The sequence below is a fragment of the Thalassophryne amazonica genome, chromosome 8, assembly GCF_902500255.1.
Source record: "Thalassophryne amazonica chromosome 8, fThaAma1.1, whole genome shotgun sequence".
Classification (NCBI taxonomy): domain Eukaryota; kingdom Metazoa; phylum Chordata; class Actinopteri; order Batrachoidiformes; family Batrachoididae; genus Thalassophryne; species Thalassophryne amazonica.
In genome coordinates, this window is record NC_047110.1 from 106,272,587 (window position 1) to 106,299,918 (window position 27,332).

Sequence of the window (27,332 nt, forward strand, 5' to 3'; positions counted from 1 at the left end):
TGATCATGTTGTTAAGATGGATGACAGCTGACTTCACAAGCAGATCTTCTACTCTTAGCTGAAAGAAGAAATACTGTCCAGAGGAAAGCAGAAGAAACACTACAAGGAGCTCCTGAAGAGCTGCACCATCAACTGGAAGACCTGGTAAGACCACATGAGGGAATGAGCCAGCTGGCAAGCAATGATCCCCATGGGATCTGAAAAAAATGCAGATGAACAACACAGAGAAGAAGAAGACAAAAGAGCACGATCCTGACCAGCAGAAGCTTCCTGTAGCAATGATGTGTAGTGTCTGTCACTAACAATGCACATCAAGACAGGACCTGTTCAGTCATCTCCAGGACCACCATCCCATCCTAGAGTCAACCAAGAGACAATCTTCCTCTCCACCAAGGGATTCCCATGACGACGACACCGGGTTAATAATGCCAATACCGTCACAGACTCCTAGAGGAAAGCATCAGTACCTTTGTGGTGTCATCAGCAGGAACATTATGAAAAACAAGAAATAATTTGCTTCCTGGCAACAAAAAACAGTTTTCAGACAGAGAACAGGGTTATAACTGAAGAGGGAGATTAAAATCTGAAACATCGTTATTCTTGCGCTAATCATTAACGTATGTGCAGATCAGTGTGTGGGATGATCTGCTGGAATGGAACGGGGGAAGAAATTCAAGAATTTCAGACACTTTACAAAGATGTTCAGAGGCATTCATTTGGTGGAGAGGTACAGAATGCAAATCACGCTAATGACGGTAATTGTAAATGATCATCAGTGGTGGATGATTAAGCACGAAGAGGATTACAGTGATTTAGTGGGTTTGTGAATGTGAGGGTGTAAGTGGATTATGTAATTGTTTGGTTATTGATTATTTACTATATGATGGGGGAACTAGATAAGCCTGTGGCTTCTTCCTACTCTTTTCTGGATAGAAAATTAAATGTTAATTTTTGTTGATGAATATTTATTCTGTTTTTTTGTTTGTTTGTTTTTTGCCCTGCAAAATAACAAACAATGGATGCATATTTTTTTAACAATATGCATACAAATCCTGCACATCCTCTCATTAACAGTTGTTAAAATTGGTATTTTAAACTCATATTATTTTATTGCGTATTACTTATTTCAACAAGCTGTGCTCTGTGTTATATTATTCTGGTTTGTCATATTATAACAACAATATCCATTTTTTCTGATCTGTTCCTCTTAATTTTTTTTTTGTTGTTGTTCAGACTGTTTTCTGTCAATACAAACCTGAGACTTCTTAATTTTCGCATCACAATACCACAGTTGTGTCATACTTTGCTCTTCTAAAACAAAATATTGCATTCACGCTCATTAAAATGCAAATTTAATTTAGTCCTTTTTTAATTTTTTTAAATTAGCCATGTAAAAATGAACTGATGCAAATCAAAACTCAATCTTCAAGCAAAAGATACAGCAGCATCAATACACAAACCTCTGAATCCATCTAAGTGTAATATTTTTATCCGCACAGTTGTAAAATTTTAATACATTTCAAGATTGAATGGTTTATGTGACGTCCTCTCCTCCGGTCATATATCACAATTCACCCTCATTCATTCATAGCAGAATTCTGTGCTGTCACAGACACACTGACAGACAGAACTGACACCAGGTTACCGCCGTACCAGCTGCGGTTCATCTTCAATAAAAGTATTTTTGACATAAAATTCTGCTCTCTTAACACAAAAAATGTGTCGACGCGGGTTGAGGAGTGGACCTGCGTCTGACGGAACCCAGCGCCAAAACAACCAGAAAGCGGTTCCAATGACAAAACAATTTATTTTCCCCCTTTGGTGCATAACAAAGTGTACAAACAAAAAATGCGTCTGGCGGAGTGAAGGACGGCGCGCTCTCCAGCGCCCAAAAGGATCGAAGCCCGGCGCTTCTGGACCCACGTTCACCGCCAAACACCCCCCAGGTGGATACGACAAACCGACTCTGCGAAGGATAGAAAAGGTGAGGTAAGTCAGCAGCTACAACCAACATCCTTCAAAGGCACACACTATCAGCAACACATTCAGGTCTGAATTTAAGCTTTATGTAAATGAGCAGCTTCTCACAACAGGTGGAGGATCATCAGTCCGCACGCCACGGCAGTGAGAAGCGAGCTGCACAATTCTCATCAATATTCACATATACTGCGTAACAAAATACCAAGTTACTGTTAACAATCATTCAGACATTCAAATCACCTCTGATGTGTGCTGACAGCATGTGTCCCTCACCCGTCTTCCTTCACAGGCACGATGTGTCAAACCCAGGCGTGGTCCTCAGCGTCTCACAAACAAACATCACAAGGTCGAGTTCCCGGCAATTCTGCTTGAATCACACATGGCTTAAATGCAGAACGCCATCTCATTATCTGCTTCAGCTGAAAGTCTTTAAGGTTGCACGTGAGCATCATCCACAGGTGCTGCACATCATGTTGATGAGGGTGAAGGACTCTTCTACCAGCACCTTCTCCACAGACAATAAATCAGTTTGCATACCACCTGGAGAGCAAAGAAAAGAAAAGAACACCCAAATGTCCAGCCAAACCACCCAACACACAACAGATCCCCCTTTTTGTGGTGTAAACAATGAGTACGTTACTTTGTTTACATTGTGAAGCGTCATTCAATTTCTGGACCAAGATGGCTGCACAAGCTACCGTATTTTCCAGAGTTTAAGTCCCTTTTTTTGCTAGTTTAGGAGACCCTGTGACTTATACTCAGGTATGACTTGTATGCTAAAAAAAAAATCACATATTTGCTTTTTATAATAATAATTAGGGAATAAACCTGTTGTGTCTGTTGATTTGTGGACATTCATGCTGGTTTTACAGTCGAAAATTGAGCTTTACCGATGAAGTGTTAGCTTTACTGGTGGATGTTTGCGACCGTAATCCAGCATGAACGTCCATGAATCATCAGACACAAGGTGGTTATTCCCATTCTAATCCAGTTTTATCATTTGCATGGTCTATTTTTCTGTAGGTAATACGGTCAGCGAGGCTTACCATTAGCAACAGCGTCTTCACCATCGCTCCAGCAGCAGTCAGGGCGCGGAGTAATCCGTTAAATGTGAAACAGTAATTCTGTATCAGAATCCACATCAATACTTTCGTATGGTAGCTTAAAGTCACCCATTTCAGCATTGTTGTCGCTACGCCACATCTCTCACTATCAGTTGACAGGACGCGGAGTAATACATCAAATGTAAAGCGGTTGAATATTTTGCCACCGTACACCTGATATACGGTCTGAAATCTCACATGATTAACCAATCAAATTTGCGGAAAAAAATGTAATTGAATTAGAATAATAATTATAGTAACTATATTGCATTTTCACACGAGTGAAAAAGAATCATTGGCAATAATAAGAAGTACATGACAGCACAAAAAATTAAGCCCAAATTAATGAGCTGATAATAGAGGAAAAAAAGTGCGACGTATACTGCATTGTGGTTTGTATATGGGTTTTTCCTCTTCAAGATGCACTTCTGAACATGTGTGGTTTATACTCCGATGTGACTTATTCTCCAGAAAATATGGTACTCATTTTTGGCTGCTTTAGTGAATACGCCAGTGCGTATTTATCGCTATGTTTCATGCCTAAAAACTGCAAAAAGCAGTAAAGTCATAGAAATAGACTTTAAAGATGTTTAACAGCCATATCTACCTATAAATAATAGATCAAATCCCATTTTTCACTTTGAGATTAAATTATGGAAATGATACCAGACTTCTATAACATATGTGACTGAGATGTGTTTGTTTATTTGTTTGTTTGCTGATTGTAGGCAGCAGCACTGATTTGCAGTTCCTTTTTTCGACAGTTATCTGACCAGTAAGACTAAACATTATAATGCACTAAGTTGTCAAATAAGTATTTGATTAAATTTTCATCCATTTTATGAAGAGTTATTCCTCACATCCAGGGGCAAAGAAGCAGAGTTGAATTATTAAATTTCTGAATCAGACGTTACACAACCTCAGATGTCTATATTTTATGTCCTACTTATTTTATATTCTGCTTTGGCTCAAGATCAGACATTGTGCAGCTGTTAACTGCATCACTGGTGTATGAAAACAGATTAAAAGTTATTGTAGCGCTCACAGCCGTGGCCGACTGTCTGTCGGAGGCACAGTATTAATATTTGCATCACATGGTGTGAACAGTATTTCATTGCTGCCAAATCTGTAATTGCTATTAAGAAAAATCTGTTTCTGCTACAATCGCTTGCAGATTTTATGGCTCTCTCACTGCACCTCAGTTCTTCAGTAGTCCACTACATCACTTCTGGAAGCATCTCTGTGCTGAATGCTGATTTGCTGAGCAACTCAGGGGGATAAACGGATTCAACATTTGCCTAAAATGATAAAATCCTAATGCAGTGTAACTGTTCAGCTTAATAGGCATGGAGGAAATGTGATGTAAAGCTTATGCCTTTCTAAAATAATGTCCGTGTAGTGGTAATTGATAATGATGGTAATTGACTGAAGATAACGCGGTGAAAGCAAATGATTGATGGTGTTGCTTATTGCTTGTACTTTGCATAATTATGACAAATGAGGGTCAGCTGAAGCTAGGTGAAGACAAAAGTAGAAATGCAGCCAATTTATTATGCTTTGCCACTAGAATAGTTCATTAGGAACGCTATCTGAATGTTTATAAAGCCTCAATAAAATGATCAATGAGCCCTCAGCCACACAGACTTAATCTCTATATGGTATGTTTTTCATTCTCATATTTAGGAGGAGATCAAGTGCATGCCCAACCCCTCATCAGAAAACGTTGATACAGTATGGAAAATGCAAATTAAAAAAAAACAGTAATCTTTTGACTTTTCTTTCATTGGAGACAGTATGAACCTTATTTTATGTTTTGTGCTGTTAACTACATTTAATTTGTGGATATACTGTATTTGCCTGTTAGAGTGCCAGGGACCAAGCATCAGCCCACCCCCTTTTTTTTCACAAAGTTGGTTAAGAGCCCACCTGCAATTCAATTTAATTACAAGGAACACATTTAATGGATGACAAAAGGACAAAAATGGACACAAACAGGTGAGTTATTTGTGATTTATTTTTTTATTTATGATTAAATTGGCCCTGAGCGCACTGATGGGCAAAACTGTACTTCATTCCTGCACTTCAGGTCTGCAACACATTCCAAAAAAGTTGGGGCAATTTGGTGAGAGTAATAAGGGAATTAAATAAGAAAATAATGAGGTTATTTCAAACAGGTGATGACACCAGCCGAGTCTAATCAAGCCGTATCCACGGAATGCTGGGTCTTTGAGGAGCCAAGATGAGTAGAGGATCTCCAGTTTAACACATCTGTGAGGAAAATTTGAGGAAAAACAATTTTCCTCAAAGAAAGATTTGAAGGGATTTGCATATTTTACATGTACAGTGCATAATATCATTAAACTATTCAAGGAATGTGGAGGAATTTCAGTGTGCAAAGGGTGCAAGCCTAAGCTGAACATCGGTGATCTCTGATTCCTCAGATGGCATAATGAACCGTCATTCATCAATAGCTGATATAACCACGAAAGGAATTACTTTTGTCAAGCACTACAATACAGAGTTACAGTCACAAATGTCACTTAAAACTTTACTGTGCAAAAAAGAAGCCTTATGTTAACCTTGTACAGAAGTGACGTCAGCTTCACTCGGCTTGGAGGTGTCTGGTTCAGATCATCACACAATTGAAATTGTATTGTGGTCAGAAAAATTAGTATTCCAGATCTTTTTTGGAAGAAATGGATGCTATGTGCTCTGGACCAAAGACAAAAAGGACCTTCCAGACTATTATCAGCAACAAATCCAAAAGCCAGTATTTGTCATGGTACAGAGTGACACATTGGGCTGGGTACTGAACGGACAGGGGGGCGTGTCCACCCACAGCTGAGGCTGTAAAGATCTCTGCTCCTGGACGACCTAGCTTGAGAACACGTTCCGTGTTTGGAAGGACATGAACTTACAACATTCCTCCGTGAAGTGTGTGTCTCTGCCTCCTGACTTCACATGGAAATATATAAAACATCTTTTGCCTTTGCACCGGCCTGTGGCATCTGGACACAGCATACCTTGTCCATGTCCTTGTTGATTTCAGGTATTTTTCCACACTGATTACAGGCCAGCAATGGTAGCTCATTGGTAAAGTTTCTGGCTGGCAATCAGAGCTTTTGGAAACTGCAGGTTCGAATCCCGTGGGTGGCATGTATTCGTTATTTTTAGTAGTTTAGTAGTTATTTTTGTTATTTTCACATCAGCTCTATATCTGCTCGCACTGTGTTCCCGTGTGCACAAACCATCGCAGCGGAATCGTACACGCCTGCCCGTCGACGCAATGTTTTCGTGGTTCGCTCATACGAGCTTTTCCATTGTGAGGCGCACTGAGTTGTACTTATTCGTACTATGTGTGAAGGGGCCCTAAGACATGTTGTGTAGGAAGAATGGGACAAAGTAACACCTGGAACATTTCATCACTTAGTATCCAGAAAAATGTCTTTCAAGCATTGTGAAATGGAAGGGCAACTTTATGAAGTGATAAATGCCCCATTTTTTTCATATGTATCACAGGCCTGAAATGCCGTCAAGGCTGTATATTGACAAAAGAAAAAAAAACATCTTGGGTTTATACTGTATGCAATGAAATCAAAATTGAAGTAAATGTAACAATCACTGCACAGCTATTTTATTAATGTTGTCCAGGCCTTCCCAATTTGGAGTTACGTGTGCAGTATATAGTGTATTTATGTGTGTGTGTGTGTATATATATATATATATATATATATATATATATATATATATATATATATATATATATATATATATATATATATATATATATATATATATATATCCATCCATCCATTTTCTTCCACTTATCCAGAGTCGGGTCGCGGGGGCAGCAGCTCAAGCAAAGCCGCCCAGACCTCCCGATCCACACACACCTCCCCCAGCTCCTCTGGGGGAACCCCAAGGCATTCCCAAGCCAGCTGAGAGATGTAGTCCCTCCAGCGTGTCCTGGGTTTTTCCCGGGGCCTCCTCCCAATGGGACGTGCCCGGAACACCTCTCCAACGAGGCATCCAGGGGGCATCCGGAAAAGATGCCCGCGCCACCTCAACTGACTCCTTTCGACGTGGAGGAGCAGCGGCTCGACTCCAAGCTCCTCCCAAGTGACCGAGCTCCTCACCCTATCTCTAAGGGAGCGCCCAGCCACCCTGCGGAGGAAACTCATCTCGGCCGCTTGTACTCGCGATCTCGTTCTTTCGGTCATGAGCCAAATCTCATGACCATAGGTGAGGATCGGAACGTAGATCAATCGGTAAATCAAGTGCTTTGCCCCCCTACTCAGCTCTCTCTTCACCACGATGGTCCGATACAGCGACCGTATCACTGCAGATGCTGCACCGATCCGTCTATCGATCTCACGCTCCATCCGTCCCTCACTCGTGAACAAGACCCCGAGATACTTAAACTCCTCCACTTGAGGCAAGGACACTCCACCGACCTGAAGAGGGCAAAGCACCTTTTTCCGGTCGCGAACCATGGCCTCGGATTTGGAGGTGCTGATTTTCATCCCGGATGCTTCACACTCGGCTGCAAACCGCCCCAGTGCACGCTGAAGGTCCTGAATTGACGAAGCCAACAGAACCACATCTTCCGCAAACAGCAGAGACGAGATTCTGTGGTTCCCAAACCAGACCCCCTCTACACCCTGGCTGTGCCTAGAAATTCTGTCCATAAAAATAATGAACAGAACCGGCGACAAAGGGCAGCCCTGGCGGAGGCCAACGTGCACTGGAAACAGGTTTGACTTACTACCGGCAATGCGAACCAAGCTCCTGCTGCGGTCGTACAGGGACCAGATAGCCCTTAGCAAAGAACCCCGGACCCCGTACTCCCGGAGCACTCCCCACAGGGTGCCCTGAGGGACATGGTCGAAAGCCTTCTCCAGATCCACAAAACACATGTGGACTGGTTGGGTGAACTCCCATGAACCCTCGAGCACCCGATGGAGTGTGTAGAGCTGGTCCAGTGTGCCGCGACCAGGACGAAAACCACACTGCTCCTCCTGAATCCGAATATATATATATATATATATATATATATATATATATATATATATATATATATATATATATATATATATAATTACAGAACCAGCTATTAATTTGGGTAAAAATATTCTTGTAGCAATGATTCACACGTCGAATAAACATTCGTAAAACAATATTATGCTACATTTGATTTGAGAATTGTTGATGTTTGGTAGTAAGCTCTCTCATGAGCGTGCAACACATACAGGTGCGCTTCAATATGCTAGTTTTAATGAGTCAATTCTGACTGCAGGTCGGTAGCAAACTGTGGCTCATTAAAAGAAAACAGAGAGAATGAAGAATATGGGCTGATGGTAATAATGAACAGAAAGGCGGATGCAGCAGCTGCAGCCCGCAGACAGGATTATAAAAAGGTGAAGTCGGAACGGGGAATGAAGATGTGCACCGCTCCGCTGTGGGTAGCAAAATGTTTCAGTCAGTTTGCCTGCTTGTCTCCTTGAATTCAAAAATTCATAGTTAAAATAATGCACCATATCGAAATCTAGTCTATAATACGCTTGTAAATAATATTCAGCATTTGTATATTTGTACCATACCTGTAGCTTTACCTGGTAATTTGCAGAATGAATCTTGCAGACTTTTTCCATAATTTGGGTCATAAAATCAGAGTAAAATCAAGCAAAAATGAATCATTCTGTCAGTGGTTTTAATATTAATAATCATTTCTGGAACAGAAGTCCTGAAAGTTTTAACAATCCAGCCTAAAAATTCCACTGCCTTATACTTGTATTTTCCTTTCTGCATTTTTGTCTGCTTTTGTTGGCAGCGAGACTACTCACAAATAAACAAACAAATAAATAAATAGAGAAAGCCTGAAACCTTCACATTTGAAATGGACTTGAGTACTTAAACACCTCCTTTTTTCCATTCAGCCTTTAACACATTGTTTTTGTTGTTAATATTTTATACATTTTATGCAAGTTTGAGCAGCGGCATGTCCCTCTGCTTCTTACAGTATAAACAACGTGAAAATATATTAACTCAGTATTTCAGTAAAGTTCCATAAAAATTGGAAGTTGTTTTTTAGTCATTCATCTAACAGACACACAGGAACATAAACACACCTACTCTTAAAAAAAATAAAAATAAAAATAAATAAAATAAAATAAATTTGGAATATTTATTGCTTTGTGCTTTAATTTTGTTTTTATGTTGTTTTTTTTAATTATTTTACTTTTTATTACGTTATGATAATGTGGTTTGGTTTGTGAAGCACTTTGTTCTTGTTATAGAAATAAAATTATTATTATTATTATTAAAGTACTCTATTATAGTATTTTATTTACAATAACACAAACTAGTTCATGCTGGATGTAGTAGCAGTACATTGTACTAACATGGAGCGAGACATGATTCAAGTAGTTTTTAGCAGACATACAACATATTCCTAAATTGAATAATTGCTCCAAATCCAGATATCCTATTTCAGTGACTCCAAAAGTGTGGGTCGTGGTCTGTTGCTGGACTGTGAGGACACTGCATGTCATTTAAAGTAAATATTTTCTTATTTCTATAACACATATTAAAATTACTTTTTTTTTTTTTTTTACTTATTTTTACTTAAATTACTTATTTTTAAAATGTACGGTAATCAGATGTAATAAACCAAAGTTAATGACTTTAATTCATATTATTCTTTATTTTGCTGACTCAGTTTAATATAACAGGGTATATATGTGAAAAAACTTTATCTGTATCTGGTGCGTTGATCAAAATTGTGATTAAAGGTTTGGGGTGGGCTGGGGAAGATTTTCAGATTTCAACATGAGCTGCATCATCCCTAAAAAAATTTTTAAAATAAATAAAAATCTCTTTAGAATAACTCAATTCATTTTTCTACATGATTAACTCCCAATAAATATGTGACTCCAACTCAAACAAATACAATATAATATAATTGAACTGAGTTGGGGATACCACAGGAACTGAATTGGAAAGTGTGTCCAAAGTTCATTTAAGTGTTTTTTTTCTTTTGTGTGTGTGTGTGTGTGTGTGTGTGTGTGTGTGTGTGTGTGTGTGTGTGTGTGTGTGTGTGTGTGTGTGTGTGTGTGTGTGTGTGTGTGTGTGTGTGTGTGTGTGTGTGTGTGTGTGTGTGTGTGCGTGCACATTTTCCCGTGCCATGATTCTATCGTCCTTCAAACAATTCCTCCACTAATTTGAGGAAGAGTTCTTCAAGTGTAAAAGATATCTGGATCAGATTTCTGTTGACAACTTGAATCATTGTGAACTGAGCTACTGTAACAAAGCGAATGTAAATCATTAATCCAGTGATTAATTTCTCATTTCTTGCTTGGACTAAACAGTTATCAGGAAGTATGGAGGAATACCTGTCTGAATGATCTGAGGTGCACAGGTGGCTCGGAGGAGCTTCTGTGGCAGTGACGTAACCCCAATGAAAAACTGACATTCATCAAGGTCCTGTTTCAGGCCTACTTTCTCACCACCATGACCACCAATCCCTGACTGATCCATTCCTGTCACAGTCCCAGTTTCCATTGCACCCAGGAGGCATTATGATGCACTGACCCTGCTTGTGCCATATCTGGATGGACATATCTGGGCTTGCTACAGGGAATAATTCTATCAACACGAATTACTTTACTTGTAGCTTGAAATGAGTGTGTTTTTTCCAATTTATTTTCATTTATATAGCACCAAATCACAACAGAGTTGCCTCAAGGCGCTTCACACAAGTAAGGTCTAAACTTACTAACCCCCAGAGCAGCAGTGGTAAGGAAAAACTCCCTGTGAGGAAGAAATCTCAAGCAGACCAAACTCAAAGGGGTGACCCTCTGCTTGGGCCATGCTACAGACACAAATTACAGAACAACTCACAAAACGAATATACAGGAAATGCTGTTGGTGCAAAGGACAGGAGGGTCTCCAGCACAAATACCACACCCATCTCTGGATGGAGCTGAGGCCGTGGTACACTCTGTTTCCTAATAAATGAATTAAAAGAGTAAAAAGTGTAGAACATACTATGCCAGCATGCTAGCCATATGAAAGGGAAAGTAAGTCCATCTTAAGTCTGGACTTGAAAGTCTCCACAGAATTTGACTGTTTTATTGACGCAGGGAGATCATTCCACAGAACAGGGGCACGATAAGAGAAAGGTCTACAACCCGCAGACTTCTTATTCACCCTAGAGACACAAAGTAGTCCTGCACCCTGAGAACGCAAAGCCCGGGCCGGCACGTAAGGTTTAATTAGGTCAGCTAGGTAGGGAGGTGCCAGTCAGTGAACAAGTTTATAGACTAGTAACAGAACCTTAACATCTGATCTCACTGGGACAGGAAGCCAGTGAAGGGATGCCAAAATGGGTGTAATGTGGTTGAACTTTCTGCTTCGTGTCAAAAGTCTGGCTGCAGCATTTTGAACCAAACATTGCAGTAGTCCAATCTAGAAGAGATAAACGCATGGATCAGGGTCTCAGCATCAGCCATAGACAGGATGGGATGAATCTTTGCTATATTTCACAGGTGGAAGAAAGCAGTCCTAGTAATATTTCTAACGTGGAGGACAAAGGACAATGTAGGATCAAAAATTACCCCAAGGTTCCTCACTTTGTCAGTGTGATGTATGACACGTATGACAAGTGTTAGCTGGTCAAATTGATGCTGATGTCTTACTGGACCAAGAACCATCATTTCAGTCTTATCAGAGTTTAAAAGTAGGAAGTTTCTAGACATCCAACTTCTCACTGCTGCAAGGCAATCTTCTAAGGATTTTATGTGAACGAGATTACCAGCAGTTGTCGACATGTATAACTGAGTATCATCTGCATAGCAGTGAAAGGTAATCCCAAAACGCCACAATATGTGCCCAAGGGGTGCTATATAAAGGGAGAAAAGCAGGGGGCCTAAGATGGACCCCTGAGGAACCCCAAATTTCATGTCACTAAGGTTAGAGGCAATGTTACTGTACAAAACACAGTGAGAACGACTGGTCAAGTATGACGTCAGCCATGCAAGGGCACTCCCAGTAATCCCAAAATGATTTTCCAGCCTATCAAGTAGAATATGATGATCCATGGTATCAAATGCAGCACTGAGATCTAACAGCACCAGAACCGTAGTGAGTCCGAGTTCATTGTAAGCAGAAGATCATTCACCACTTTAGTGAGAGCCGTCTCTGTGGAATGCTATTTTCTAAGAGCAGACTGCAGTGGCTCAAAAAGATTATTCTCAGTAAGATAGTCCATGAGCTGCCATGACACCACTTTTTCCAGAATTTTAGAGCAAAATGATGGATTTGATATCGGCTTATAGTTTTTCAATACACAACGGTCAAGATTAGGTTTCTTAAAGGAGACCTGCATTGAAAAAAATGCAGTCAGATTTTTTGAACAAAAAATGACTTACATTTACACATGAGATCCATCTGAATGTAGTAAAGTAAATCTGCAAGCCCAGATCTGTCATTCAACGGAGAAATCTTCATTTGAAAATGACAAATTTACAGCTAACATTTAGCCCTCCGCAAATTGTCCCTCTCATCATGGACGCTGCCGAGACGTCACGGACAAGACCCTCTCCCAGCATGCATTGCGGCAATTGTAATTTGTGGGTTTACGTCAGTTTGCATCTGCACCTTTTTCTTGTCTTATACGGAAGGATCTACTTTTTTTAAAACTTCATATTGTCTTGCGGCACGTTTGGTGAGTACACATTTCTTTTATTTGTGCTTGAAAATTATTTTGGGGGACTTTTTCATACGCCCATTTGATTGAGTGGTGTCGCAATGAAAATCTACTGTCTTTCACCTCCGGTACCATCGCGGGATATGGAGGCGAGACCCGCAAAGAATCCCAGTCATTAAAAATATATAAACCTCTCTCAGCATCCATAGAGCTCTGGGGCTCCTAATGCCGAGACGTGTGGTGCTGTGGATTTTGCCGCAAGAAGTCTGTCCTTGCAGCAACAGGTGTACCGGCCGCTTCGCATTAAAACAGCGAGCGTAATCTCAGGACTTGTGCCAAGTGTGCTGCAGCTCCATTCAGTAGACAGAGAGGTGATGCCGGTGTTGTGCGCTGTATCTGGCTGCAAAGCAGACACGGGCGGTGTGAGTGGGCTGCTTCAGCGGTTAACGAGCTCGTTAACGAGCCCGCAGACTTAATAAGCGCAGTGGAGGCAGAGAGTGGGAGAGGAAGAACGGCGCCCGCTGTTGATGTCGTTGCTGATCTGAGCACACAGATCTGTATCTCACATTCATTGCAGCTTACTTTTGGATGTTGAAACCAGGACGTGTATAAGTAACATTACTAACAGATAAAATCAATTTCAATGCAGGATCGGACTGAAGGCGGTCTTGTCCCTGACGTCATGGAAATGATACGGCTGTACAAACTGTTTTCACAGAGGGCTAAATTTTAGCTGCAAATTTTGTCATTTTTAAACAAAGATTTATCCGCTAAATTACAAATTTGGGCTTACAGATTTACTTTACTGCATTGACAAGGGTCTTATAAATACATATCAGCTATTTCTTTCTGAAATCTGACCACATTTATTTTAATGCAGGTCTACTTTAAGTAATAGTTTAATCACTACAGATTTGAAACATTTAGGAACAGATCCAGAAGTTAAAGAAAGATTAATCATTTCCAGCACAGTCAGGCCAAGAGTGGGCCACAGGTCCTTAAACAGTTTAATATATAACTTGTTTGTCAGTTTTTGTCTGTCAGTTTAATTCATTTTCAAAGCACCAGTGTTCATATACGTATAAAATAAGGTCTTACACCTTCTCCGTTTTTCCTCGGGGTTGCCACATCAGATGCCCTTCATGACAGAACTCTGCATTATGTGGAGAACGGGCTGTTACGTATGTATTGTTTGGATTTTAAAAGCTAAAGTTTAAATTTACATTAAAATGCATATCTACACATTTAGTATGAATTATGCCCCCTCTCAAATAAAGCTCTGAAGCCGTCACTGCAAAAGTGATATCTTGAAATTTGTTCATAATCAATCAATCAATCAATCAATTTTTTTATATAGCGCCAAATCACAACAAACAGTTGCCCCAAGGCGCTTTATATTGTAAGGCAAGGCCATACGATAATTATGTAAAACCCCAACGGTCAAAATGACCCCCTGTGAGCAAGCACTTGGCTACAGTGGGAAGGAAAAACTCCCTTTTAACAGGAAGAAACCTCCAGCAGAACCAGGCTCAGGGAGGGGCAGTCCTCTGCTGGGACTGGTTGGGGCTGAGGGAGAGAACCAGGAAAAAGACATGCTGTGGAGGGGAGCAGAGATCGATCACTAATGATTAAATGCAGAGTGGTGCATACAGAGCAAAAAGAGAAAGAAACAGTGCATCATGGGAACCCCCCAGCAGTCTACGTCTATAGCAGCATAACTAAGGGATGGTTCAGGGTCACCTGATCCAGCCCTAACTATAAGCTTTAGCAAAAAGGAAAGTTTTAAGCCTAATCTTAAAAGTAGAGAGGGTGTCTGCCTCCCTGATCTGAACTGGGAGCTGGTTCCACAGGAGAGGAGCCTGAAAGCTGAAGGCTCTGCCTCCCATTCTACTCTTACAAACCCTAGGAACTACAAGTAAGCCTGCAGTCTGAGAGCGAAGCGCTCTAATGGGGTAATATGGTACTACGAGGTCCCTAAGATAAGATGGGACCTGATTATTCAAAACCTTATAAGTAAGAAGAAGAATTTTAAATTCTATTCTATTAACAGGAAGCCAATGAAGAGAGGCCAATATGGGTGAGATATGCTCTCTCCTTCTAGTCCCCGTCAGTACTCTAGCTGCAGCATTTTGAATTAACTGAAGGCTTTTTAGGGAACTTTTAGGACAACCTGATAATAATGAATTACAATAGTCCAGCCTAGAGGAAATAAATGCATGAATTACTTTTTCAGCATCACTCTGAGACAAGACCTTTCTGATTTTAGAGATATTGCGTAAATGCAAAAAAGCAGTCCTACATATTTGTTTAATATGCGCTTTGAATGACATATCCTGATCAAAAATGACTCCAAGATTTCTCACAGTATTACTAGAGGTCAGGGTAATGCCATCCAGAGTAAGGATCTGGTTAGACACCATGTTTCTAAGATTTGTGGGGCCAAGTACAATAACTTCAGTTTTATCTGAGTTTAAAAGCAGGAAATTAGAGGTCATCCATGTCTTTATGTCTGTAAGACAATCCTGCAGTTTAGCTAATTGGTGTGTGTCCTCTGGCTTCATGGATAGATAAAGCTGGGTATCATCTGCGTAACAATGAAAATTTAAGCAATATCGTCTAATAATACTACCTAAGGGAAGCATGTATAAAGTGAATAAAATTGGTCCTAGCACAGAACCTTGTGGAACTCCATAATTAACTTTAGTCTGTGAAGAAGATTCCCCATTTACATGAACAAATTGTAATCTATTAGACAAATATGATTCAAACCACCGCAGCGCAGTGCCTTTAATACCTATGGCATGCTCTAATCTCTGTAATAAAATTTTATGGTCAACAGTATCAAAAGCAGCACTGAGGTCTAACAGAACAAGCACAGAGATGAGTCCACTGTCCGAGGCCATAAGAAGATCATTTGTAACCTTCACTAATGCTGTTTCTGTACTATGATGAATTCTAAAACCTGACTGAAACTCTTCAAATAGACCATTCCTCTGCAGATGATCAGTTAGCTGTTTTACAACTACCCTTTCAAGAATTTTTGAGAGAAAAGGAAGGTTGGAGATTGGCCTATAATTAGCTAAGATAGCTGGGTCAAGTGATGGCTTTTTAAGTAATGGTTTAATTACTGCCACCTTAAAAGCCTGTGGTACATAGCCAACTAATAAAGATAGATTGATCATATTTAAGATCGAAGCATTAAATAATGGTAGGGCTTCCTTGAGCAGCCTGGTAGGAATGGGGTCTAATAAACATGTTGATGGTTTGGATGAAGTAACTAATGAAAATAACTCAGACAGAACAATCGGAGAGAAAGAGTCTAACCAAATACCGGCATCACTGAAAGCAACCAAAGATAACGATACGTCTTTGGGATGGTTATGAGTAATTTTTTCTCTAATAGTTAACATAAAGAATAGAGAACATAAAGAAGGAATCATATCGTTAAACCTAGTTACAGCGCTTTCTGAAAGACTTCTAGTGTAATGAAACTTATTCCCCACTGCTGGGTAGTCCATCAGAGTAAATGTAAATGTTATTAAGAAATGATCAGACAGAAGGGAGTTTTCAGGGAATACTGTTAAGTCTTCTATTTCCATACCATAAGTCAGAACAAGATCTAAGATATGATTAAAGTGGTGGGTGGACTCATTTACTTTTTGAGCAAAGCCAATAGAGTCTAATAATAGATTAAATGCAGTGTTGAGGCTGTCATTCTCAGCATCTGTGTGGATGTTAAAATCGCCCACTATAATTATCTTATCTGAGCTAAGCACTAAGTCAGACAAAAGGTCTGAAAATTCACAGAGAAACTCACAGTAACGACCAGGTGGATGATAGATAATAACAAATAAAACTGGTTTTTGGGACTTCCAATTTGGATGGACAAGACTAAGAGTCAAGCTTTCAAATGAATTAAAGCTCTGTCTGGGTTTTTGATTAATTAATAAGCTGGAATGGAAGATTGCTGCTAATCCTCCGCCTCGGCCCGTGCTACGAGCATTCTGACAGTTAGTGTGACTCGGGGGTGTTGACTCATTTAAACTAACATATTCATCCTGCTGTAACTAGGTTTCTGTAAGGCAGAATAAATCAATATGTTGATCAATTATTATATAATTTACCAACAGGGACTTAGAAGAGAGAGACCTAATGTTTAATAGACCACATTTAACTGTTTTAGTCTGTGGTGCAGTTGAAGGTGCTATATTATTTTTTCTTTTTGAATTTTTATGCTTAAATAGATTTTTGCTGGTTATTATAATCTAACCAACAATTCAAAAACAGTAGATATATTAAACCAAGAAAAGTATCGTATTCTCATAATTATAGTCAGTGAATGACTTACTAACATAAGTCTGTTGATATTAATTTATTGACTAATCATTTGTTCTATTCCATTATTTACCAAAAAGTCTGAATTCAGCAGCACACGCCATGTTCTTTTGATCACATCAGTACTGTGTGGGTTTGCTTTAACAGTCACGTGTGTGTGTTTGGGTCTTTCTCATCCAGCGGAGCTGAAGGAGCACCTCCAGAGCTTTGTGGAGGAGACCAACACTCAGCACGGCCCCGGGTTCATCAGGGTGGTCCGCCATGACAAGCAGGAAGGACTGATCAGGTCGAGGGTCAGCGGGTGGCGAGCTGCCTCGGCTCCAGTCGTCGCTCTGTTTGATGCCCACGTGGAGTTCAACACTGGGTGGTGAGCTGCTGCTTCAGTTTATTCACGGCAAAATCCACTTTACTGAATTTATGGATTATTGATCAATAGTCACCTCTCAGAGAGAGAGAGAGAGAGAGAGAGAGAGAGAGAGAGAGAGAGAGAGAGCAGTGTTTCAACTATTATTTAAGACTACTATGATGCTTGAAAAATAATCAGTTCAGTATGAATTCATTCAGCATCAATCCAGTTTATCATAAAAGTACAGCAGTAACTTTGTGCAGTGGTGAAAAATAAATCACATGTCGGCAGATTTAAGTCATAACCTTGAGGAAAACCTCACAAATTTAGATTAGCGGAAAAAAATTGTGACTTTCCAACAGACAGTTTTTCTTTTGCACACCTAACTGCTTCACCTTAGGCAGCTTTGGTGGCATTTCCTGTAAATCTCTTTCTTTGACAAAAAGAGAAAGAAAGAAAGAAAGAAAGAAAGAAAGAAAGAAAGAAAGAAAGAAAGAAAGAAAGAAAGAAAGAAAGAAAGAAAGAAAGAAAGAAAGAAAGAAAGAAAGAAAGAAAGAAAATAAATGCAATTAAAATAAAAAAACAAGCTCATTTGCATCCATCATGTACAATCACCGGCCACTTTATTAGTACACCTTGCTAGTACCAGTGTAACAGTATATCTTCTAATTTTGGACATGTTGAGAAGTTTGATTTACTTTTTGTATTTGAAATGGCATGAATAAATTAAAATGTGTGAAATACCAAGAGGCCCAGTACTTTTGCAAGGTAGTCATAAAAAGTTGTCTGTCTTTATTCATGAAAAGTTTTACTTTTTATGAATAAAGTCAGTAAAATTCAATGAAAATATTCAATTGATAATTGCTAGTAAATGTGCATTGAGTTATTCTTTTAGATAAACTAATGTATGTAAGTAAAATTTACTTAAGAATTCTTCTTGTAAAGTTTACTTGGAATTTCTGAGTGGAAAAACTTGCCTAGGTTTTTTTTTTTCAAGTAACAATCACTCCAAATTTTTTTCAGTGTATGAATAAATGTCAATAAATTAAAAAAAGAAATACATAAGCCGTAAGAAATACATAAGCCACATACTATTGCTCTTCCTGCTGTATTTTAAACAGCCATGGGCAGTACAATTTTTCCATCTCAGTTTACACTGTAAATAACATGTCTATTGTTGTCTCTTGCACCTTATTGCAGTTATATTTTATTTTTGTTTATTTTATTTTTTTATATTTAATCATTGTTGCTACTGACTGGTTGTCACCAATGAAGTTTCATTGTTTATTACAATGACAATAAAGTCTCTCTTATTTCTTATCTTTTCTTATAATTGGAACGATTTTTATAAAATGCATGTAAATATCAATAGCCAAGATAGAACAGGGTGCCTTGCTGGCCCTGTTGGCCCACCGCAGTTGTCAAGATAGGGCCTTGACTGTAGAGATTATTTACAAGATGATATGAGCAAAGCGATGCGCAGCAGCATGAAGCTCGCTCATGGTACACCGTGCCAAACAGGAAGCACCAAATGTTGAGTCCACAATGAAACAGGAAAAATTAAATGTCAAACACCTCCTGGATTGACAGACGAGATCTCATGGAATCTCACGGGAACTCAGTGGCAAGTTCACACTGAAACAGGAAGTGCCAAATTTTGAGGCCACAGTGAAACAGGAAATGTCAAATGTTGAACAATTCCTGGCATGGGTGGAGCTAGAGTGGAGGCCAGGGTTGCACTGTTTGAACTGGACTCCTCTGAAATCTGATTGGACACAGATGATTGACATGTCACAGCATCGTACGTCTGGTTGAGATGAGCTGCATTTTGAAATCAGTGTCACATTGACTGCTAGGTTCCTCCTGTCCAGTAGTTGGTGCTGTATACCACAAAAAGTTCTAATCCACCTTAGTAGAAGAAGAAAAATATTTGCCTCAGATCTGAACTGAACACGTCGTTTGAACCGTGGACTAATAATCACACCAAACTTATACTGGTGAGTAAATGACCGTATTTTATGCGAGAAATGAGGTCCAGGTTGTCAAAAGTGGTATTTCACCTTTAATTCAGGTTGCCTTATACGAGTATATACGTGTTTCTCCAGTAATTTTTAAATGAGCAGGCAGCTGTTGATGAAATAACCTCCTAATTTTGCTGTCTGAAGGCCATACCAGTGACAACTTTAGATAAATAAATCTAAAGTTATCTTCCGTAAACTCAAACTGAAAGCAAATCTCTACAACTTGATATAAATGAATTAAAAATATAAAATCCAGCTTCCTGATGAAGTGGTGCAGAGGAGGATTTTCTTAAGAAGAAGAAGACCTGAAAGTTCAGCTACAATTTGACAGAAAGTACTGTACCTTTGAGATGAAAGCCTAGATTTGATGTTTTGGTGAAAGAATCTTTTGTATTTCTTCATATGTAAATAAAGTCCACGACAAAATTTTTTTCTTTATATTTTTGTATTTCTTATATTTGAAATGGCATAAACAAATTAAAATGTGTGAAATTCCAAGTGTTCCAGTACTTTTTGGAGGGCACAGTATCCTAACCTTATGATGAGTGCAAAATGAGTGTGGTATTATTACTGTTTTGTTTAAGAATGTTTAATTTTCACTGTTGCTGCACTTTGTGTCAAATCATAGTAATTTTGTATATCATATTGATATGACCATATTGAGATACGATAATGTGGTCATATTGTACAGCTGTCAACTAACTGAAAACTTTGAATATTAATTTACATCTACATTTAAAAAATGCTTAAAGTGGCAGAGGGTTAAAAGGGCTGTAATTAGGGAAATCTGGGGGGTAGAGTGCTCCCCCCTTTTGCTTGTTCATGTCTGTGACATATACATATTAGAAGAGATCATGGTTTTGTTCAATTTCAATTTCAATTTATTTTCCTTTATATAGCTCCAAATCACAACAGAGTTGCCTCAAGGCACTTCACACAGGTAAGGTCTAACCTTACCAACCCCCAGAGCAACAGTGATAAGGAAAAACTCCCTCTGAGGAAGAAACCCCAAGCAGACCAGACTCAAAGGGGTGACCCTCTGCTTGGACCATTCTACAAACATAAATTACAGAAATAATTCACAGAACAATTCACAGATGAATATACAAGAATTGCTGTTTGTGCACAGGACAGGAGGGTCGCCAACCACAAACACAACTCCCATCTGTGGATGGAGCTGCACCTTAAACAGAGAAAAAACAGAATCAGGCATCAGAAAGACAAAAAATACTGTATAATTTGCCAGCATTAAACAACAAGAAAAACAGAAGAAATACTAAGGTGATCGCCGGCCGCTAGCCATAAGCTTCACTAAAAGACCCAGAATTTAGGTGAAGTTGAGGCTGCAGCCCGCTCCAATTACTAATAACATGAATTAAAAGAGTAAAAAGCGTAAAACAAAACTGTACCAGTATGCTAGCCATATGAAAGGGAAAATAAGTGCATCTTAAGTCTGGACTTGAAAGTCTCCACAGAATCTGACTGTTTTATTGACCCAGGGAGATCATTCCACAGAACAGGGGCACAATAAGAGAAAGCTCTGTGACTCGCAGACTTCTTATTCACCCTAGGGACACAAAGTAGTCCTGCACCCTGAGAACGTAAAGCCCGGGCCGGTACGTAAGGTTTAATTAGGTCAGCTAGGTAGGGAGGTGCCAGTCCATGAATAATTTTATAGGTTAGTAGCAGAACCTTAAAATCTGATCTCACTGGGACAGGAAGCTAGTGAAGAGACGCCAAAATGGGTGTAATGTGGTCGAACTTTCTACTTCGTGGCTGCAGCATTTTGAACCAATTGGAGAGCTCTAATGCTACACTGCGGTAAACCAGAAAATAGAACATTGCAGTAGTCCAATCTAGAATAGATGAACGCATGGATCAGGGTCTCAGCATCAGCCATAGACAGGATGGGACAAATCTTCGCTATATTTCGCAGGTGGAAGACAGCAGTCCTAGTAATATTTCTAATATGGAGGCCAAAGGACAACCGAGGATCAAAAATTACCCCAAGGTTCCTCACTTTGTCAGTGTGATGTATGACACGTATGACAAGTGTTAGCTGGTCAAATTGATGCTGATGTCTTACTGGACCAAGAACCATCATTTCAGTCTTTTCAGAGTTTAAGAGTAAGAAGTTTCTAGACATCCAACTTCTCACTGCTGCAAGGCAATCTTCTAAGGATTTTATGTGAACGAGATTACCAGCAGTTATCGGCATATATAACTGAGTATCATCTGCATAACAGTGAAAGGTAATCCCAAGATGCCGCAATATGTGCCCAAGGGGTGCTATATAAATGGAGAAAAGCAGGGGGCCTAAGACAGACCCCTGAGGAACCCCAAATTTCATGTCACTAAGGTTAGAAGTAGTGTTACTGTACAAAACACAGTGAGACCGACTGGTCAAAGATGGAGAGGAAAAGCTTGAGCTTGTTTTGTTTTGTTTTTTTGTTTTTTGCAGTACTGTTATAAACAGATGCAGTCATAACTCTTTTTTTTCTGGTAAATCCAAGATTTAAACCCTTCAAGTTTTCAGCTCCAGATGCATGAGTGTGAGTCCCAGAGGCAGATGTGACAGCTTTATGAGTATTTTGGGTCGCAGCGTGAGCGAGTCACTGTGGCGTTACCTTATTTGAGCCTCCTCTATGTGGAAAGAGAAGATGTAGTGATTTGTAGAAGAGGCTGTGTTTGTCCACGAAGGCCTAATTATACCTTCAGCCTCGAGCTTTTTCTATCCATCCTTATTTCAGTTAACAAGCTGCATCCCGAGGGACGACATCAGCACAACTCTCTTAATCCAGGTGTAAATGCAAATCTGCTCATTAGAAATGAAGTCTGGCCAAATAAAACAGCTTTGATGATACAGTCTGTCAACCTTTGATTTTTAAGGCTGAGTTCAGGTCAGCCAAAGTGCACTACACTTGAAGGTCACTGCGTTTGTTATCTGGAGTTGGAATCAGTGGCACATTCAGAGCGGCACTAATCTGATCTCAGCCGGTGAGGTCACGATTCATTCAGTCAGGTTCGAATTTATTTGGTCTCACCTTTTTGTTTTTCTTAGGGTGATATCAGTGCAGGAAAACTCCTGAAACATTTTTTAAAAAGAAGAAAACAATAGGCCATCAACTGCAACTTATTCATTTTAATTACATATAAGATTTCCATCCATTTAGATTATATTTTTATTAGAAAAATTAACAAATGCAATGTGAACACAGAAACAAAACCTGCATTAATGCTCTGAAAATAACACTAAATTTTAATATTTCCATCCATTTGGATTATATTTTTGATATAAAAATTTGTAAACATAAGGTTAACAAAACAAAAGCTGTAACAAATGGTTTCAAATTTACAAAAAAAAAGTAAATTGGCACTATATAAAATGTAGTGAAATAAAATGATAAAAATATGACATATAAGATTTCCATCCATTTGGATTATAGTTTCATTAGAAAAATTAATAAATCCAGTGTGAATGAGCAAAAAACAAAACCTATAATAAATGGTCTGAAAATAAAGCTAAAAAAAATGGCCATCGACTGCAACTTATATTTTATTAGAAAAAAATAATAATAAATGCAGTGCGAACAAAAAAAAAAACTATCATTGATGGCCTGAAAATAAGCAAAAAAAAAAAAAAATTTTAATCTGCCAACGGCAGCAGCTTATGCATTTTCATGACATGCCTGATTTCCATGCATTTGGATTATATTTTTAATATAAAAAGTAATCAATGTAATGTGAGGTTCATATATCAAGCATAAATGAAACAGGTAAAAATGACATTTGGGTAATGGTAGACTACTATGAAACTCAAAGTGTGTTAATTATATCAGCTTGGGACTCCGACGAGGGCGGTCGCATCTCCTCCACTCTCCCTTATCTCTGTTCTCTGCTTTTAACCTTCAAGTCCCTGCTTCACCACACTGTGAATTCCTCAAATTATATTGGATTCTGGATCTATTGGACTACTATTGGATTAACCATGGAATTGATCAGCTGGTCTCTGAACGCTAACAACACTATTTTTTCTACAAGAAGGTCAGGACCGGGGGATCCTACCTGCCCAGATGGAACGTATCCTGCGGGCTATGTCCTCGACTCCTGGGGGTCTTGGCGTGCTTGGTGCCTTTCTCTGTTGAGGACGTCGAGGATTTATTCATTTTTGGTTTCATGGTAGCAGGGCTGGTACGTTTTGGCTTATGTGCTGCCCTGACCTACCGAAAAATTGGATGACATCTTGGAGCACAGGCGTGCCTTGCAGTTGAAGCTGAAGATTTCAGAGGCCGGTGAATATTTTTAATTCATAATTTGGAATATTCTTAATTCATAATTGGGATTTGGTTGTGCAAGTGGAACTGTTAAAAAGTGTTTTTCACTGCTGTAACCATAACATTACAGGCTTATCAAGCCTGAAGGTTAAATTGCCCGACTGTTTTTCCTCCAGAGAGATTTGTTTCGGCCTGGGGAACATTGGCTGTTTCTTATCTCATCTCACAAAGACAATAAACTGCTTTTCACAGGATTGAAGCATGTTCCATTCCCTTCCCCCACCCCCCTCCTTCCCCCATCAACACCCCCCCTTTCCGGCGCCGCTAATGTCACTCCTTCCCCCTTCGGTGGGGGCGGTGCAGTTTTTGCTGCACTTATGTCTGGAGTTATACTTGATGTGGACATGTCCTGTCACTGGCAATCAGTCTGTGAGCAGGACTTATTTCCTTTTTTGTCCTTTATTTAATACAGTGATGAGAGAGTTTGAGGCGAGAGTGAGGAGCTGCAGCAGCCAGGCAGGTGTTTTTTTCTTTTAATTGTTCACATGTGCGCGCGCGAATGAATCGTCCATGAGTGGACTGGAGATGTCCGGACTTTTTACTGGATGTGGACATGTCCTGTCTCTGGCAATCAGTCTGTGAGCAGGACTTTTATGGACTTTATTTAAACACATTTGTGAGAGAAGAGCGACTAGCTACAGCAGCAGTCAGACTGCAATCAGCATTTTTTTTTTTCTGTGCTCTTTTTGCACGTGTTGTTTTACTGCATTGTGTACATGGTATAAAAACAATCCTGCATGATTTATACTTCGGGAACAATGGAACACAGCAGGAATCATAAATTGGCGTCGGGTAACGTTGTCTTGAGAGAGTGTGGCTTCCAGTCACTTTGAGTACCGTCACATTGCCCTGAGTTGCGCTGAAACCACTTAATTTCTGCATCCTGTGCTCGACACAGAAAAAATTAAACGTTTGATTTTTGGCGTCCGATTCGCTTTGTCCTTTGTGTCCCTTGTGCGCTGTTGTGGTGTTGAGCTACATCGTCTCGGCACTGGGTTGCTTCTATGTGGCATCGTCATGACGCCGCACGATGCAACTCGAAGTGGGCCCGGTGTGAAAGGGGCTTTACAAAGAAACAACAATGCACAAAGTTGATTCTTTGACCGACATTCAGAGTTTTCAGTTTTAATATAATGTTGGGCAACATCCTGCCAGCCAAGTAAGTGCAGTTATCATACATTTAATTAACACTGCAAAGTTTCAGTGTTTTCCATCTTCATCAACCACCTCCTGCTGCTGAGGGGAGGGATTCTGCTAGCGTGACTATTTTGACTGTTTTTCTAACATCATCATGGGTAAATCAGATTAACCGTTACAAACAGACAAAGGCTTTAAAAGTGACAAAAACTGACAGACAAGCTCATTTCAAGCTACATGTAACTTCAGCCAAACCTCATCTTGAACTCTATCATGGGGGTCAGATTATCCCTTCCAAAAATCCCAGACATGCCCTGTAGGTGGCAGGCAGGAATATTATTTTATCTTTTACTACTTTTTAATTAATTTTAACAAATGCTTTTGTCATGCTGTATGGAGGTGGTTGACTGTATTCATGAATTATTGTACAGGTGTTGCCACGGTTACTCTTGCTAAGCAACAGGCCAAGCATAAGCTGACATACATACCCACATGCTTTATACTGTGTACAAGATTACTTATCTGGTCCGGATCTCTCACTTGGAGCAGTGGGCTTAAGCGCTGGAGTGGTTGGCAGGTCGTACTTGGCAGACCAGACTTTCTGTGTTAGCCAAGGTGACTCTGTGTACTCCTCTGCTTCTCTCTCATGTGCGGTCCTGCAAGGCTCTGTTCTAGGCCCTCTCCTTTTCTCTCTTTATATCCTCCCGCTCTTTTCTATAATTAGGAAGCATGGTATTCCTTTCCATTGTTATGCAAATTACTGTCAGATGTATGTGCCTCTTTAAAAGAATGATGCACACTCTGTCATTTCATTAGTCAAGTGTCTTGATGGCATAAAAGCCTGGATGGCTTTGAATTTTTTTTTTTTTTATTTTAATGACAAAAAACTGAAATGATGGTTTTTGGTGACACCAATGAGAACCCTCTGCTATATCTGAATTCCCTAGCCCAGTATATAAAGCCAACTATAACAAATTTAGGGGTTAAAGTGGATGCAGATCTGAAATTTGACGGTCATATCAGGGCAGTTGTTAAATCAAACTTTTTCCATTTGAGGAAGCTGGCCAAAATAAAGCCAATTCTTTCGAGACAGCAATTTGAGAGAGTAATCCATGTCTTTGTTACTACTTGGCTGGATTACTGTAATTCACTGTATGTAGGGGTTAGTGCATATTCCATCGCCCATACAAAATGCTGATGCACATCTTTTAACCAGTACACATAAATCTCAGCACTTTTCCCCCATTTCACTCCACTGGCTGCCCATACATTTTAGGATTCATTTTAAAATTCTTTTTTTTTTTTTTTTTTTGCTTTGTTTTTAAATCCCTGAATGCTCTTGCCCTGCCCTACCTCTCTGAGCTCCTATACTTTTATAAACCCACCCAGTCTCTCAGGTCAGAGGTCCTGAGGGTGCCGAAAACTAATCAGAAGCTCAGAGGGGACCACGTGTCGACTGCTGCAGTTGCAAAATTCTGGAACGACCTGCCTCAGCAGATTAGACAGACCTTATCTCTGTCTGCTTTTAAATCTCTTCTGAAAACCATCTCTTCTCCTTGGCCTTTGACACCTAGTGAGACGTTGACATCATTCATGTATATGATTTGATTGAATTGTTTTTATCGTGTAGTTATTTTTATTCATGTTTTATAGCTTTTAATTACTTTAGCTGGATTTTCTTTACAATTTTACATGAATTATGTCTTTCATGATGATTTTTATTTTCTGTACAGCACTTTGGTCCATTATGGTTGTTTTAAAGTGCTTGAGTGGTTCTTTACTTATGACAAACAAAGTCACTTTTTGGGGTTGATCTGGTGCATCAAAGTTAACCAAATTTTAATGTGTTTATCCTTATTCTTGCCTTTTAGTGTGGAGAGTTGCAGTGTGATAGCAGGTATTGTTTTAGAAGTACAGTGTTAAAATTGAGTGGATGGAATTATCTGCATTTTCTCTGATTACATTTTCCAGTGCCTAGGAATAGTGACATGGTTTCTAAAAATGGACAAACTGGATGATATTCATGAGAGCAAAACAAAATAAAAATAATCAGCACCTTTTTAATTATTATTTTTATTTTTGGGTCAGATTATATAGTGTTCCCACTTTGCATTATTAAGTTGTTCTTCTGAAATCAGCATCTGATGTAAATAGTGTATTTCTTCATTTATTATTGATGGAGAATCTTCCAGAGTCCGTGATTTTTCCAATGCTACTCTGTGTATTGGGGTGAAATAAGTGTTGTGATTACAATAACAGTAATCAGAGATGACAGCCCCTGCTGAACAACTATTTTATAGAGCTTTCCCAGGAGTCAAAGCAATAAATAAAAGACACTCCAATAATAAAAATACACTAAGAATCCACAAA

General features: G+C 39.4%; 1 protein-coding gene across 1 annotated transcript in view; it reads left to right on the forward strand.

Moving 5' to 3' along the window:
- LOC117516253 (polypeptide N-acetylgalactosaminyltransferase 18-like) overlaps positions 1 to 27,332 on the forward strand; it is a 483,867-nt gene that overhangs the window by 270,875 nt on the left and 185,660 nt on the right. The window contains exon 4 of the mRNA XM_034177182.1: positions 17,305 to 17,491. Within this exon, the coding sequence (XP_034033073.1) occupies positions 17,305 to 17,491 (187 nt within the window). The remainder of the gene's footprint in view (positions 1 to 17,304; positions 17,492 to 27,332) is intronic.